At 41.5% G+C, this 18580-nt stretch overlaps 1 protein-coding gene and 1 long non-coding RNA gene across 2 annotated transcripts in view; one reads left to right on the top strand and one right to left on the bottom strand.

The window, feature by feature from the left end:
• LOC142160027 (uncharacterized) overlaps positions 1-18580 on the top strand; it is a 334423-nt gene that overhangs the window by 307558 nt on the left and 8285 nt on the right. Inside the window, exon 4 of the mRNA XM_075214947.1 lies at positions 1993-3498. Within this exon, the coding sequence (XP_075071048.1) occupies positions 1993-3498 (1506 nt within the window). The remainder of the gene's footprint in view (positions 1-1992; positions 3499-18580) is intronic.
• On the bottom strand, positions 13697-16637 carry LOC142160035 (uncharacterized). The gene is made up of 2 exons (XR_012693013.1): positions 16419-16637; positions 13697-14291 (listed from the first exon to the last, which is right to left on the bottom strand). It is a non-coding gene; the product is annotated as an uncharacterized LOC142160035 (long non-coding RNA).

Raw genomic sequence — 18580 nt, 5'->3', positions numbered from 1 at the left:
ATAAATTTACCCCCAAGATTGAAACACAGCTCATCACCCAAAGAACACCATACCTACTGTGAAGCATGGTGCTAGCAGCATCATGCATTGGGGGTGTTTCTCTGCCAGGACAGGAATAATTTCCAAATATCAAGATATTTATGAAAGGTGATAGGCTCAACTAAGGTATCATACAAACTAGTGTGTGTACAACCCATCTCATTCTCTCCTCCCTGTTTAAATTAAGAGGCAGGGTCAAGTTTTGTCAACTGTTTCATGGGAGAGGATGCTGATGATTCCATGACTAGTGATTACTTATTATTTAGTATTTTGTCGTCTGGTGCTATCTACAATGATCTGGTGTGGGAACAGTATTTTAGAATAAATGTCAAGCATATAATCAATGAAGAATATTAATGCAACTTCAATATTAATATCCTCTCCTTCATACTTTTACAAATACACTTGTGAATAAGCATTAGGGTACCATTCAGTTAGTGCTTTGACACACGACAAACCTGTATGTGCCAATATTTCTGAATTTAAAATGATTCTGCCGTATATGCTGGAAGTATTAGTCATGGAAAGTGTCCCAGATATTGGACCTCTGCGGTTCTGATGTTTGGGTTGGGGATTAATATAAAATATACATATACATATATATATATATATATATATATATATATATATATAGGGTTGCATATATGCTTTAATATAGTCCACAAGAATCAGATGTGGTACATTTTAGATATCTACATAGTCAGTATGAGTTATAATGCCAAAACAGGCAGCACTGTAGCCTGGTTATACTTGGCCACCATTTTGAAATGACAAACAGTAGATCCCGGCTGTTGATGAAAACCAGAGGATCCAGAAAGGGTGCAGGGAAAAATAATCAAAAGGTTGAAAAAGTTTATTTTTCACTAAATTCTTCTATTTGTCCCAATGTTATCGACTTAAATTAAGTAAGCCCTATCTCTCCTGCTTGAAACTAAATTTAATTTACATTGTAAACTAAGTGAAACAGATGCACCAAAACCTAAAAATTGTCAAAATCCTAAAATTCTTTACCATGAAGGGAGAAACAGTCTGGTCAGGAAGTAGTTAAATGGTGGTGCAATTGTGCAGCAAGACATAAACACCAATCAGACTTTAGCTTTCAATGTGTAAATTTCACTAGATGGATCAAAGCTGGTTACCATGGACTACTACAGATTCACAGTTTGCAAATAAGCCCCAATGCTTTCGTAAATATCATTTGTAAACCATATAACATTCGCTATAACAAATAGATTAAATGATAATATAATTATAATACATACGGCCATATAATACGGGCAGCACGGTGGCTCAGTGGTTAGCACTTCTGCCTTACAGCACTGGGGTCATGAGTTCAATTCCTGACCATGGCCTTATCTGTGTGGAGTTTGTATGTTCTCCCCGTTTTTTGTGTGGGTTTCCTCCGGGTGCTCCGGTTTCCTCCCACACTCCAAAAACATACTGGTAGGTTAATTGGCTGCTATAAAAAATTTACCCTAGTCTCTCTCTCTCTGTCTGTCTGTGTACATTAGGGAATTTAGACTGTAAGCTCCAATACGTTCTCTGTACAGCGCTGCGGAATCACTGGCGCTATATAAATAAATGTTCATGATGATTGTTACAATATTTATCATTAATGTGAATATGCATTTTCTCTTTTATGGTGAGATAACAAAAATGACAGCCGAGTACAGCAAATAGGAGGGTTCATTCTGCTGTGTGCTTCTCGGAGCTGTCACCCATAAATCTTTAATAAAGCTCTAGGGAAGATCTTCAGACAGCTTGTAAAGTGTTAGTTCTGCCTGCAGCGTAATTGTCAGGAAAATGAGTACAACCCTGAACTGTTTTATATAATGTTGGGCGCTGATTGGGAAAAACCTCTTTTAATTGCTATATGAATGGATCATATTTTATGGAGCACTAATGTGCATTTGTACTATTATTCTTATAATCTAATGTGTTTATTTCTGACAGGTTTAGCGTCGAAAATATCTGGAGGATCCCACGCCCCAAATTTTTCACCAGAGTGTGTGGACGAAGACCACAGTAATGTTATGAATACGCAGAGTACAAAGCACTCATCGGCAGATGACCAAAACACAGGCAACTGTCAGGAAAAAGTTATTGAGAAACCAACTTTATGCCAGGAAGGATATTTCCCACATACTGAAACTTATACACTTACAGATCATCCACAATATACATCTACCAATATTAAGAAAGAATCAGTCTCATGTGAAGAAGGAGATCTCATAGCCACTGATATTTATACACCCACAGATCATACACAATATAAATCTACACATATTAAGGAGGAATCAGTCTCATGTGAAACAGGAGATCTCACCGACACTGACAGTTTTACACCCACAGATCATTCACAAAATACATCTACCCATATTAAGAAAGAATCCGTTTCATATGAAGAAGGAAATCTCACAGACACTGACATTTCTGCACAAACAGATAATATACAGCATACATCTCCTTATATTAGGGAGGGAGTAATCTCATTTGTAGGAGAGAATCACCCAGATATTGATATTTATACCCTTGCAGATCATGCACCATATAAATCTAATATTAAAGAGGAATCCGTCTCGTGGGAAGAAGGAACTCTCACAAATTCTGACATATATAAACCTACAGATCACACACAATATACATCTAATTATCTTAAGGAAGAATCACTCTCATGGAAGGGAGGTAATCTCACGGTCACTGATATTTTTATACCCAATGAGCATACACAAAATACTTCTAGTTATCTTAAAGAGGAATCCGTCTCATGTGAAGAAGGAAATCTCAAAAATACAACTAATTATTCTGAAGAGCATGGCAAACCTAACCAGAAGCATCAATCAAAAGAGAAACCATTCTTGTGCTCTGGATGTGGGAAGTGTTTTAGATGTTTTTCAGAACTTGTTTCACATCAGAGAAGTCACACAGGAGAGAAACCATATTCTTGCTTTCTATGTGGTAAATCCTTTTCTCTAAAGCGAAATCTTTTAAGCCATAAAAGGATTCACACTGGAGACAAACCATACTCTTGTTCTGAATGTGGAAAATGTTTTATCAGTAACTCACATCTTATCAAACATCAGAGAATCCACACTGGGGAGAAACCATATTCTTGTGGTGAATGTGGGAAGTGTTTCATCACTAGATCAGATCTAATCAGACATCAGAAAATTCACACAGGAGAGAGACCATATTCTTGTTCCGAATGTGGAAAATGTTTTAAACGTAACTCTGATCTTATTAGACATCAAAGGATTCACACAGGAGAAAAACCGTATTCTTGCTCTGAGTGTGGAAAATCATTTACACTCAAATCAAATCTTTTAGTTCATAAGAGAGTTCATACAGGAGAGAAACCATATTCTTGCTCGGAATGTGGGAAATGTTTTCTCAGCAAATCTCAACTTCTTATACATCAGAAAATTCACATAGGAGGGAAACCATATTCTTTCACTGAATGTGGGACAAACGCAGAAGAAGTTATACACCATAGAGAATTCACACAGTAGAGAAGCTATATCCTTGTACTGAATAAAGAAAATGCCTGGGAAATGTAAAAAGAGTTAAGATGTGTCAGCTGCGCAAGTTAACACATCTGATTAGTTAGATGTGTAATAGGCAACCTTATTCATTTGGGTTGCACGTTACCAGTAATCTAAGTAGTATCTTAAAATGAATAATTTATTCAAAGAGACACTTGTTTGTAATAACATATCAACAGGCATTTTAATCAAATGTCAAGCTATAACAAATCTGATAATAAAGCAGGAATGAGTTGTTGGCTGCAGGGGACGGCTTGGAGGACCGCCTGTTGCTCATTACTGAGTTAGATTTGCAATAAGCTTACACTGTATTGCTGTCTTTAAAACGTACATGGACACCAATCCTTGGAAAAGTTTGGGGTCTAGATCGGTAATGACGGGTGTTTTGTTATAGGAACACATTCTATTAGACTAGTTATGGTGAGTGGGGGTTTTATGATTATAAGTCTTCAAGAAATTCACATGTGAGATTTTATATTATTGCACTATTAGAAGTATTTTAAACTTTTAACAAACATGCTCTCTTTTTTTTATGTTATGTATTAAGCTGAATTTTTCAAGGTTTTTTTTTTTGTTGTTTTTTTTTAAACAGGACATTTTGAAAGTTCCTTATCTAAAAAATCTGTACCAGCACCTGAATTATATTCTGTCATGATTTTCCTGGAAAGCAGACAGGGTTACTCAGTAACATTGTTCAGTGGTGCACATTTAACTAGATCTCTAGAAACCAGTCAACAATTAGTGTTTATAGATCTAGAGAAAAGTAGACAATTTAAGCAAATGTCTGATTGGTTGCTACGGTGTAGTGCAAATATGCACCAATAAGAAATTTTAGTAAATAACCATCAGTTATATTGTCAGTTTTACCCAATTAATTGTGACTTAATATGAAGATTTGTGTATTTTTTCTATCTCAGTGTTGTCTTTGGTATCTTTTCCACATAACGATGTGTGCAGCCTTAAAATGGTCACAGAACACAGTCTTTATTTCACCTCAGAAGTTTGGCAGGAAAATTCCAAGCAGAATAGAAGGATTATCACTGCCAAGCGGTTGGAATTAGAGGTGGCAGCAGTTCTAGAATCCTCTGTGCATCTTATAGTTTTCTTATAGTTCATATTCACTACAAGTTGATTATATTTGGGATTTTCTTTTTCGTCCATCTGCTCTCTCAGGGGAGCAGAACAACATCCTGTTATGTTACTCTGAGGACCCTCATCATGTTGTTCGGAGTCGGTGAATAAAATCTAGAAATATTCTCATTGTCCTGACTGTTCTGTACTATGTCACCTCAATATCATTGCTTTCAAGTTTCCACCTTTTTGTATTACAAATTTCTAATGACAGCTGTTCCCTAATGTCAGTGGCACTTTATGTAAATGAGAGAAAGATAAATATGAAACACGTACTAGTTTAAAAAAGAAAAATAGGTGTTGTCATTGCAGTTTTTGAAGAAAACTAAAGTCAGCAGTGGCAGAAAACTAAAGTCAGCAGTGGCTGGGATTTATAACTAGCTGACGTTAATTGACTTCCACTAATTATGATGGACATGTGCTCCAGAATGTGGCATCATATATATATATATATATATATATATATATATATATATATATATATATATCTCAGAAACCCAGCCATCAATGAAAGTCTTGGGGCTAGATTTACTAAACTGCGGATTTAAAAAAGTAGATATGTTGCCTATAGCAACCGTTCAGATTCTAGTTATCATTTATTTAGTACATTCTACAAAATGACAGCTAGAATCTGATTGGTTGCTATAGGCAACATCTCCACTTTTTCAAACCCAGAGTTTAGTAAATATACCCTTTGGGCTGTAGTGATGAGGCCTACAGCCAATACAAAGGGAATCCTGTGACATCATCATTTTATTTTAGTTATGCCGCCACAGAATCTTCAACACTCCATAATCAACAAAAAAATAGAAAAAAATACATGTAAGTAAAGAACAAGTGAAACAAAAGAATCTGTAAAAATCAATACAAGAGACTAGAGAAAGCAAGTACACATGAAGACACAACTAGATCAAAGGAAACAATACAAAGAGGATGAGGAAGTAGAGAGGATTAAGCTTGTGTGAGTTAAAATTCAAGTGGATTAGTGTAGATGATAGGGGTGGATGATAGGGGTGGTGCAAGAGGAAGGAATTGTTTTAGGATGGGGCTGAGTAGGCAAATGTGAAAAAGTGAATTACATCACAATAATGATATCAGGGATTTCCTTTAATGTGACAAATCCATTTTCTTACAGCCATTATAAATCCAGTTTAACTTCAGTTAACTTTGCAATAGGGGAAAGCTGAGACAGTTCCCTCCATAAAATATAATAATAAAAAAAAAAATCTTTATTTCAAGGCCATTTAAGTCTGTTATGTCTAACATAAAGTGTGTGGTATTCTTATATTACACCTACCTTGAGCCACCTGGCTCTAGGTCTGTCACTTTCACATTGAGCTTTTATGGGTGAACATCAATCAGATGTCCCTGCACATCAATGTTTAATAACAGCAAAGTACACAAAGTGCAGATTCACCAGGCATAGCAGTGTACAGTTACCAATGTTGTAACAGATAAGTGACAAATGATCTCTGTTGATGAAAATTAGTTAGGTAGATTTCATTTACATCTTCTATCTTGTCACTCCAGCACTAAGTTACTATAGGCAGTACAGTTTTGTTGTACAAGAGCAGACATCTTCGCATAGTTGGACTGTCAGTCTCTCATTTCTCCTCCCATGTTCAGTGGTGGTCATGCTGGCTTACTTGCAGTGGTTACTAGTTCACCACCTTCTATCCTCAGCTACACTTGGGACATCAGCAACTGTAGTCTCAGACCTAATGGGCCACTTTCACAAGGTACATACAGGCTCTAGGTACTCAACTCACAGACATGACAGGTTAACAGACGTCTGCCCTAATTTTACTCTCGAGTTTCCATTCCTGCTTCTCTGCAGCCTCACTGACTTCTCTCTGTGTTCCAGAGGTTCCCTCTCGGAACTCTGCCACACTTGGGGACTCCCGAGTACTCATCTCGGCAGCCGAGTTTACTTAGCATCGCTGGGACGGTTCAAAGGGTACAAGACTAGAAGTTGTTGCTTTCACTTGAAACTCAAACTCAAAACCAAAGACTTACAGCTCGTAACTCTGCAGCTTGCTCGGGATCCATCTGATTTAAGCACTCTGGTTCCTGCAAACATTTAAAACACTCTCCACAGTGTTCCACACAAGTCGCAAGGGGCATAATATTATTTATGCCACAGAGAACCACACCAGTTATTATTTTTATTATTATCGTTTATTTGTAAGGCGCCACATGGTTTCCGCAGCGCCGTACACAGTACAAACAGTAGACCATATAGGGTAAAACAGTACAGAACATTAAACATAAAATACCAATACTTCAGAAACTCCGGGCAGGCAAATACAGTTGTTCATGATTATTATTATTATTATTATTATTATTATCTTTTATTTGTTAGGCGCCACAAGGTATCCGTAGCGCCGTACACAGTACAAACAGTGGACTATAAAGGGTGAAACAGTACAGAACAATAAACAAAAATACCAATACTTCAGAAGCTCCACACAGGCTAATACAATAAGCATGGAGTAGAAGAACAGGTGAGGAGACAGGAGGGAAGACGGCCCTGCTCATGTGAGCTTACATACTAAGGGAGGTTGGACAGAACAGGCACAAGGGGATTAGACATGTGTGCTTGTAAGAAGGTGGTTCTATTCAACATTAGTTATTGAACCAAGCCTGAAGTCACGGTATAAAATGTTGTTTTTTTTTATGATTAGACGTATGCAGCTATTGGAAAGCTGTTTTAGTCTATATACTGTCACATTTTTTGTAGTCTAGTTTTTAATATTTGCCCTTGTCAGACCAGCATTCGTGTGAGCTGGGATAACTCCCCTGGGCACTAGCCCTACACATGTCATGACTGGTTTCTGAAAGTGAATATAAAGAAGAAAATATCTATATATATTAGTTTTCTTTGTTATATTTGTCAATGTTTAAATTTACTTTTTTTTTTTTTTTTTAAAGTATACGCAGAACACTTATCCTGTTTGACTTATGGTTAAAAGGTCTGGTTTATTAACAAACAGAAAACAAACATAATGTTTTAAATTAATTTAATTTAATTTTTGAAAAATATGCACGTATATCGGGCCTGTGTACATCCGTATTCAACAAGGATGTTGTTGAATATGAGTCTAGGTCCGCTCTGCTCGAACGGCCAATACACTGTAGGATTTACCCAATACATATGTGTATTATAACGTCCCAAAAGAACGCACAGAAAAAAAACCTATTCAATTACTGTCCCCTGCTAATAATATAACAATAAAATATTTTTTTTCCCATTTTTCCTATAAAATACATTTATTAGGATGTTCTTAATATCTCCTGTACATGAAATGCTGGTGTAAGTCATACGACTGAAAATCACGTACCTTTGAGATGGCCAAAGCTTGAATTGGACGTTGCTACGTGCGCTGGAGGTTAGCACACCCTCCCTGTACAGTGACTATGTGCATACGCCCAGTCCCCTCCCCATTCTGCCCATGAAATCATAGGCTGTAGTAAGGGTCCTTTGCGCTCGAAGATGAATTGGATGTTGGAAGTTGCTGCGTTCTCTGACATATGCTCCGCTTCCGAGCATACACTATGCGATGTTACACAAAATACAGCACGTATCAGCATTTACACTCCTTAATGAAGCAGGCCCAAAATCTGTATTAACAGGTACAGTTGATATTGCATATGTGGCTTTGTGTATCATTGACACATTGAATGTACTAGTACAGAGGCATATGCAATTATTATCTCTAAGACTCTTTGACTAACATAATACATACACTCAGTGGACACTATATTAAGTGCAGGGTAGGACCTTCCTTTGCACACAGAATAACCTGAATTTGTCATGGAATGGATTCAACAGGGTGCTGGAAACATCCCTTAGAAATTCTAGTCTACGTTGACATGATGACTTGTTAGTATCACACAGTTGCTGCACATTTGTTGGCCCCACCCTTGATCTAGTGGATTGAGATCTGGTGTTTGTGGAGGCCATTGGGGTACACTGAACTCATTGTCATGTTTGTGGAACCAGCTTGAGATGGAGAGTTTTCCTGCTGGAAGTAGCCATTAGGAGATGGGTAGACTGTGGCCATAAAGTGATGCACATGGTCAGCAACAATACTCTGGTAGGCTCTGGCATTTAAATAACTCTCGACTAGTATTAAGGGGTCTAATGTGTGCCAAGAACACATTCCCCACATCATTACACCACCACTACCATGATTGACTGACTGATTAGATATTTGCACTAACTAGTAGTTGCACAGGTATACCTAATAAAGTGGCCACTGAGTGTATATATTATTATAATCATCAACATTAACCTCAACTTAAATAGTAGATAATATAAAGGAATAATGTATAAGACCTGGCAAACAAATTCTGACAAAATACACAGGTAGTTATATAGAGGAGTAGCTACTGTATTTACATTTCTAATGCTGATCTATTTAGCAGCAGGCATTGCACTCATTTCAATGTGTACAGATGTACACTGCCATACCAAGGGGTATATTTAAACTGCGAGGTTGAAAAAGTGGAGATGTTGCCTATAGCAACCAGATGCTAGCTGTCATTTTGTAGAATGTACTAAATAAATGATAACTAGAATCTGATTGGTTGCTATAGGCAAATGCTCCACTTTTTCAAACCCGCAGTTTATTAAATATACCCTCAAATGTCTTCCAAACACTGTATTTGTAATGCAGAGGTACTGTTCACTATTACATATATATAATGTGAATGTATAGTACATAATAATCTAATATAGAATTTAAAATTAGGGGGAATTAATGGTCAATGATTTGTGTGTATGGTATAGGATTGATGGTAACAAGTGTTTACAGGGAGATGTATAACTGACTACTAAACAGCATGGAATAGACCCATTATTAACCCTAATAAAACGACGCAGACCATATTACATTAGATTATCCTATAACTCATGGAAGGAAAGAAGACAAACAAGGAATCTGAAAATAACAAAGTTAGACACACGTGGATCGCACAACTCAGAAGTCAGGTGGAACGCACAACCAGGAAGTCAGGTGGAACGCACAATTAGGAAGTAGTGTGGAACGCACAACCAGGAAGTCAGGTGGACCGCACAACCAGGAAGTTTGGTGGAACGCACAACCAGGAAGTTTGGTGAACGCACAATTAAGAAGTAGTGTGGAACGCACAACCAGAAAGTTAGTTGGAACGCATAATCAGGAAGTTGGGTGGAACGCACAACCCAGGAGTCAAGTGGAACTCACAACCAGGAAGTCAGGTCCTGTGAAAGTGAAACGCACATTCAATATGTCACGCAAGCAGAGAGTCGAGTGGGACGCTCAGAGAGGAAATGCTTTGTTTTATAGACTTCCGATTCAGAAGTTGTAGGAAACGTTGTTGCTAATGGGAGAAAAAAAACGGTTGCGACTAAATCCCCTTCAGCGTAGGTACCCGGTACCTACACTGCATGGGAAATAGCACACTCAGTGTGAGCCAGCTAAATCCCCTTCACCGAAGGTACCTTTTGGCCCCCTGCTGGCCGGGTCATGAACTCGAAGGGGATTTAGCCAGCTCAGTGTGAGCCAGCTAAATCCCCTTCACCGAAGGTACCTGGTACATACACTGCATGGGAAATAGCACACTCAGTGTGAGCCAGCTAAATCCCCTTCACTGAAGGTACCTTTTGGCCCCCTGCTGGCCGGGTCATGAATTGGAAGGGGATTTAGCCAGCTCACAGTGAAGTGTCTAAATCCCCTTCAGTGTAGGTACCTGGTACAATGACTGTATGGGAAATAGGATTTAGCCAGCTCTTAGCCACACTTATACTGTCTTATATTACTGAGGTTGTTTTTGGTGATGGTAGTATCAGTACTAAATAACAAGAAAATGGATAGTATAATATGTGCATTTTGTCTTGAATTTGTTTCCAGGTCACCTAAAAAAATAATAATATTTATTTAGCCATTTATTTTTTAAAGATAAAATGTACTTATTGGGCCAACCTTTTAAGAGTTAATTTCTCTTGTGGTTACTCATAAATGATCCATATTGATCTGTAGATATCTAAAAACAAGATCATTTTAGAGTGAGAAATAGAGAAACTGAAGATACAGGGTCATAAATTGGAAGCAACAGCAAGAAATGCAAACTGAAAGGTCAACTCAAAGTAAAGGATAATGTGTAGATATTAGCCCATGAGAAAAGTTATTTGCAATTATTATTTTATGCTAGAACCTTAATGCACAGTAGCATGCATTAGATATATATGAAGAGCCCCCTCTCCCTCTCTATTCACAGAACTTGTTTTCATCAGCAGAAAATTATAGTTGTCAGTTCATTTCTATGGTGTTACTTAGTATTCTCTGGGGCAGGGCCATCTTTTCCATTGGGCACCATGGGCAGGTGCCCGGGGGCCCCAGGGGCAAGGGGGCCCCATAGGCAAGTCTCTTAATAAAATAAATAATCCTGCAAAAGAAAAACTTCAAGGGTCACTGAGCGAGTACATTTAAAAAAAGCAGTGCATCGAGGCCCATATATATATATATATATATATATATATATATATATATATATATATATATATATATAGGGCCCCCGATGCACTGCTTTTCCCGGGGGCCCGTAATGTTGTTAAGATGGCCCTGCTCTGGGGAATATTCAATTCAGTCTGGAGCATGTAGATTTGCTTTCAGAAATTGACTATTATACTTGTATGCTTTGTAGTGGATAATTTAGGTTGTTTTAATCATACTTGCCCACTCTCCCGTATTGTCCGGGAGACTCCCTAATTCTGCATAGATCTCCTGCAGTACCTGGTTGGTTTTCCCGCATCCTGCCACTTCCCAGTTAAGTGGTCAGGATGGGGTCCTCCATGACGTGAGTCACAGCAAGCTGCGTAATGTAGGCTTTGCCACCTGGGTCATATTAACACGGATGCATAAATGTATAGTTAAGAGCGGTACTTACATTACACGATCCCCTCCCCTCCAAGAAATGTTCAGATTTTAGTGTTAACATTTTTAGTTAAATAAGTACTTGGATATACCCATGGTGTATATTTTACTCAAGGGGTACTTATGTGGCATTATTTAGCACAATGGGTCTGGTGACTCCCCAGTCATTGGCTCCAGTCCATGTACTAGGATATCTCTTCCCTATCCTAATCCTACTGGAACCATACTCAAGAAGGGCACTGGGAGTAGGTATGGCAATTATAACAAGAGCGCAGAATGTTGATCAATGCAAGTAAGGCAGACAAGAGGAGGAATCATTCTGAGGATGCCCTATCACAGTAAAATCTTTATATATATATATATATATATATAAATCATTGGTCTGCTTGTCTGTCCAGTTATGCATTCAGACACCCCTGCACCGATTGGGATGAAACCAACACGAGATGGTCCAGTTGAATCCTGTCCAGGTGTTAGTGAGATTAGGGTCCCAGTAGAACCTCCCGTTGGTGTACGCTAGGCAGAACTTTGACCTGGCGAGCCTGTCCTGGTCCTTCCACTAGATGGATTTCAATGACATTTAATCTAAAAACAAAAATCACACTGGGCAGCCACCTAATGGGTGTGTTGGAAGACCTGCTAAGCTTCTAATTATTTTGAAAAGGTTGACAGTTACATCCAACTCATTGATAACTTAATAGCTTGAAGATTTAAACCCAGGCAACGGCAGGTACTTCAGCTAGTAATTAATAAAAAAGGATCTTTATTCTTAAGAATATTTGCATAATTGCCTTTCTTTCAATGCCACAGCTTTTGTCTCTCAGCACTTATTGTGGTGGGTACAGCGTGCACTGAAAATTAGAGTGCACTACATTTGTGCACCTCAAATTTAGATTCAGACACAAACCTAACTTAAAATTACCTGGACTGAATAAAGATGTAGGCACACTATACAATTAAACACCTGTGTGATTACGATGGATCAGTTGCAAATTGCATTACAAGTTACTTCTTGCTGCTGTAGGTGGAAAATTAAGTTTATTATGCGGGGACCCTTCTTATAATCAGATGTGGTGTAATAGACTTCGTGCTAGATGCATCTTTTTAAAAAAATTTGGACATATTTGAATATAACAATAATAATGTAATAATTGTCAGGCTAAAAGTAATGTAGGCATTCAATAAAAAAATCCTAATATGTGGAAGATGGTTCTCATAATATATTGGTAAATTATGTCATTACTTTTTTCAAAAAGATAATTAAGAGAATAGATAGTATATTATTTGTTTTACAATCCTTGGTTCAGCAGGTATACTTTATGCATTTATCTAATATTTTGACATGCTTGTAGGACACACGAGGAAAGCGTGAAGGTCTCTTCCACACGGGTCACATATAGACATGTAAAAAATATCTAACATAAAATGGTAGAGGGGTTTGGGTCAAAACTTATCTTCCAGGTCTGGTGGCTTGTAAACAAAAGAAAATGTGCTACATATACAGCAGTGTGTATGTCCAAGTTGTGGCCAGTGTTCCTACGTGTGTAAGTTACTGGACATTATGAATTATTGTGCACCATTTTCACAGAGAGGCGCATGGTATCAGCACTAAATAGGTTATTATAAAAATTAGATCACAAACAGTGCAAGACAATGGGGTATATTTACTAAACTGCAGGTTTGATAAAGTGGAGATGTTGCCTATAGCAACCAATCATTTTCTAGCTGTTATTTTGTAGAATGCACTAAATAAATGATGTCTATAGCAACCAATTAGATTCTAGTTATCATTTTTTTTGTGCATTCTACATAATGACAGCTAGAAAATGATTGGTTGCTATAGACAACATCTCCACTCTTACAAAGCCGCAGTTTAATAAATATACCCCCATGAGTGTGCTGGTCCGGCCGGCTGCCTGGATCAGTCACCCCCTCCTGGGTCCTCCATTGCTGGGGGAGAACCTTGGTCGGCATAGCAATTACAGGTAAAGTACAGACTTGATATACTAAACATTGAGATGTTTTTGAGAAAGTTAAGCAACCAAAGCAACAATAAAGATGTAGTAATTTTAATGGTGAAATAAATAACTAGTTTATTACAACCTTACCTCTGAAATATACAAAAAAAGCTGCTTTCAGTATGTTTTGTTTACATCACATTATGTACTTCTTACTAAGTATTCAAATATACAGTATATTACAACGTTCAGCTGTCTGTAATATGTAACAGCACACACAAATGTCTGATAACGTCCATTTACAATATCAGGTAATATATCCCACTTGCTGGCCCTCATCGTAACAAGCTACAACATAACTATCACTCTTCGCGGTAATTTCATCAGGCATTATCAGGTGGATAATAACATGAAGTTCGAGAGTAGAAATAAAATAATAAACTGTCTCTATTAGGTTTCTTGCTTTCTCCTTCGTTAATATCGCTTGATGGACGGACACTTTAAAATGGGAATCCCATAACAGTCCGCTCCAGAACGTGTCCTTTTACCCTCTGGGAGTCACAAGCACTATTTGAACTCTTCCTTAAACAGATGAGTTTTCAGCAGGATCCTGCAGTTAGAGACGATACTTGACAGAGATATTCTGTTGAACATTTCCACGGGCAGCATTCAAGAAGGGTCATAGTCCTGAGAGCGGAGGTAACCTGGGAGAAGCAAATAAAAAAAGCGTCAGCGTAAGCAGAGGGTTGGTATGTACAGAGATTGTGATAATAGATATAAGTGGAAATGGATAGGACAGCACTAAATACTTTTGTAGTGACAAGATGATTTCAGTAAGACAACAGTAATTAATGACGGAGAGTATAGAGGTTATTTCTGCAGCGACTATTTGAATGGATTGTAGGAGACAAAGATATCATTACAGTAGTCTGGACAGTATGTAACAAAAATTGCTTTGTAGTATAAGAAAAAATGTTTTATTTCTGAAAGAGTAATCAGGGAAATAAAACACAGAATAAATAATAGGATTTTTATATATAGTCCCCTGGGAGACACTGCATGACTGGTCCTTACACTATACCCCAATGTTTCCCAGACACTTTAAGACATCCTAGAAGTTCACCGTAGCTCTACCCCCTCTATACTACTCTCCCCATAAGCCGGCGGTTCCCAAACTGTGCGCCGCGGTGCTGTCACTGGGGTGCCGCGGGCCAAGCATTGAAAAAAAGAAAGAACACAGAAACTTACCAATCTGTCGGGCGCCGGGACCCAGCAGACTCATCTCTCCCGCAGCTGTCACTGAATATCGACGTCAGTAACAAGCTGCTGCGGGAGAGAGGAGTCTGCTGGGTCCCGGCGCCCGACAGATTGGTAACTTTCTGTGTTCTTTCTTTTTATTCTATGGCTGGCGCGCGGCAGAGGAGTGAGAGGGAGCGTGACACCGGGGCACAGCAGGACAGACAGCGGGGCACAACAGGGCAGAGGAGGGTGACAGAGGGGCACAACAGGGCAGAGGAGGGTAACAGCGGACAGAGGAGTGCGACACAGTGTGACAGAGGGCAGAGGAGGGGGACATTGTGAGAGAGGGCAGAGGAGGGGTGACAGAGCAGAGGAGGGGGGACAGCGTGACAGAGGGCAGAGGGGTCAGTGTGAGAGAGGGCAGTGTGTCTTGATGCAGAGGGGGCAGTGTGTCTGGATGCAGAGGGGGCAGAGTGCCTGAGGGCAGAGTGTCTGGATGCAGAGGGGGCATTTTTGCATACAACTAAATAAGTATTTCTGTCCTGACCTAAATACTTATTACAATTTTTTGACCCAACTACTTCTAAAACAGGACTGCTCAATAATTATTTTGGAGGGGTCCCTTGAAAAAATTTGGAGACTCTAAGGGTGCCGCGAACTGCAAAAGTTTGGGAACCACTGCTATAGGCCTTCAATTTATGTTTAACCCTGAAGAGGAGTAGACAGGCTCAAACATTAGCGATCATGGGTGGGCAGAACACCATCATGCCAATTTCTTATTAGCAGACTTGGCGACTGGGCACCTAGCAGACAAGAGGAAAAAACAGGAGAGAAACCTGGGCACCTTAGCTTTTGGTACATTAACAGGAAGAAAAGCACTTTTTCCTCCTGTCACCCAACTAATAATATTGTCGAGCTACGGCCCAAACAGGACACCCACAGAAAACGCAAGTGACTCAAGAGTCTTCTTAGACTGCCTGTGAACCCCAGTACTGACTTTGGCCGGGTCCTGTGGAGGAATCCAGCATTGTGAGTGGGGGCATTAGAGTAAACACCACCTCGTTACCTCCATTCTTACGCTCAGAGCGTTAGACAATCATCCAAGCTGTGACATTAAAGTCGTAGACTTTGGAGACCACCCCAGTAATAAAATTCTAAACTAAAGGCCTAACAGAAGAGTGGTATACAGCAGGAGTAGTGTCAGTGAACTTCCAGAATGTTTTATATTGCCCTTTCGCCTGGTCCCTACCGTATCCTCCAATGGTTCCTGGTGTCCCGCAATGAATGCCTGAAAAATAGCCAAATTTAAAAGTTATGGATAAGTGAGAAAGCTTTAGTATGCCACCCAAAAAAGTGTGTAGAAAACTGGATGTATTGTTATTTTTGTGAGAGAATTGAGAAAAGTCTTATGTACAGTGTTGTGACAAAAGCAATTATACTCATGGCCTGTAATGAAAATATCATCTGAGTAAAATGTGGTTTTGTTTATTAAAGATTACTGCATCTAGTCACAACATCTATGGCAAGAACGGTCTCTGTATTATTATCTCACTTGCCGGTAAGGCTCTACTCCTCTTTCAAATAAAAAGTACCTTGTTTCATTCTGAAGTAAGAGGTGTCAGGTTTGAGGCAGCGGGGCATGCGAGGGAAAAGCTGGTGGGCGGCAGTGAGACACGATTGTGGGCAGCAGGCCTGTGAGGGAAAAGAGAATGAGCACATGTCATGGGGAATAGCAGATAAAAGATGGTGAGTGTTGTCAGGGTATTGTTGGTTGAGGAGGGGCTGTGTGGGGAAGAGGCTTCTCCCTCACATGCCCCTTCTGCCCACATGCCCCCCCCCCTCTGTGCCTTGCTGCTTCCACCACACATGCCCCCTGTGCCAGCCCTGCTTCCACCACACATGCCCCCTGTGCCAGCCCTGCTTCCACCACACATGCCCCCTGTGCCAGCCCTGCTTCCTCCACACATGCCCCCTGTGTCAGCCCTGCATCCACCACACATGCCCCCTGTTCCAGCCCTGCTTCCACCACACATGCCCCCTGTGCCAGCCCTGCATCCACCACACATGCCCCCTGTGCCAGCCCTGCTTCCACCACACATGCCCCCTTTGCCAGCCCTGCTTCCACCACACATGCCCCCTGTGCCAGCCCTGCTTCCACCACACATGCCCCCTGTGCCAGCCCTGCTTCCACCACACATGCCCCCTGTGCCAGCCCTGCTTCCACCACACATGCCCCCTGTGCCAGCCCTGCTTCCACCACACATGCCCCCTGTGCCAGCCCTGCTTCCACCACACATGCCCCCTGTGCCAGCCCTGCTTCCACCACACATGCCCCCTGTGCCAGCCCTGCTTCCACCACACATGCCCCGCTATGCCAAGAGAGAAAGACACACACACACTACCATGTGACCCCTATGTCAAACAGCTTCCACCACACATGCCCCCTGTGCCAGCCCTGCATTCACCACACATGGCCCCTGTGCCAGCCCTGCTTCCACCACACATGCCCCCTGTGCCAGCCCTGCTTCCACCACACATGCCTTCTATGCCAGCCCTGCTTCCACCACACATGCCCCCTGTGCCAGCCCTGCTTCCACCACACATGCCCCCTATGCCAGCCCTGCTTCCACCACACATGCCCCCTGTGCCAGCCCTGCTTCCACCACACATGCCCCCTGTGCCAGCCCTGCTTCCACCACACATGCCCCCTATGCCAGCCCTGCTTCCACCACACATGCCCCCTGTGCCAGCCCTGCTTCCACCACACATGCCCCCTGTGCCAGCCCTGCTTCCACCACACATGCCCCCTGTGCCAGCCCTGCTTCCACCACACATGCCCCCTGTGCCAGCCCTGCTTCCACCACACATGCCCCCTGTGCCAGCCCTGCTTCCACCACACATGCCTTCTATGCCAGCCCTGCTTCCACCACACATGCCCCCTGTGCCAGCCCTGCTTCCACCACACATGCCCCCTATGCCAGCCCTGCTTCCACCACACATGCCCCCTGTGCCAGCCCTGCTTCCACCACACATGCCCCCTGTGCCAGCCCTGCTTCCACCACACATGCCCCCTATGCCAGCCCTGCTTCCACCACACATGCCCCCTGTGCCAGCCCTGCTTCCACCACACATGCCCCCTGTGCCAGCCCTGCTTCCACCACACATGCCCCCTGTGCCAGCCCTGCTTCCACCACACATGCCCCCTGTGCCAGCCCTGCTTCCACCACACATGCCCCCTGTGCCAGCCCTGCTTCCACCACACATGCCCCCTGTGTCAGCCCTGCATCCACCACACATGCCCCCTGTACCAGCCCTGCTTCCACCACACATGCCCCCTGTTCCAGCCCTGCTTCCACCACACATGCCCCCTGTGCCAGCCCTGCTTCCACCACCCACACATGCCCCCTGTGCCAGCCCTGCTTCCACCACACATGCCCCCTGTGCCAGCCCTGCTTCCACCACACATGCCCCCTGTGCCAGCCCTGCTTCCACCACACATGCCCCCTGTGCCAGCCCTGCATCCACCACACACTAGCTTCCCTTCTACTTACCTTTTTGTACACGATAGCAGCCAAGATCCGAAAGAAACGATGGCGCTCCTGCACGGATAATACAGCCTTCCAGCAGCCCGCCTAACACTTTGTACCATGTGACCGCTGCGATCACATGACCCTGTGACGTCATATAGACGTGCCAGGGTACCTAAACCGAAGGGGATTTAGCTGCTACCGAAAAAAAACAGGTAATTCAATTT

Source organism: Mixophyes fleayi, chromosome 6 (assembly GCF_038048845.1).
Source record: "Mixophyes fleayi isolate aMixFle1 chromosome 6, aMixFle1.hap1, whole genome shotgun sequence".
Classification (NCBI taxonomy): Eukaryota; Metazoa; Chordata; class Amphibia; order Anura; family Limnodynastidae; genus Mixophyes; species Mixophyes fleayi.
This window is presented reverse-complemented; position numbering and strand designations above follow the sequence as displayed.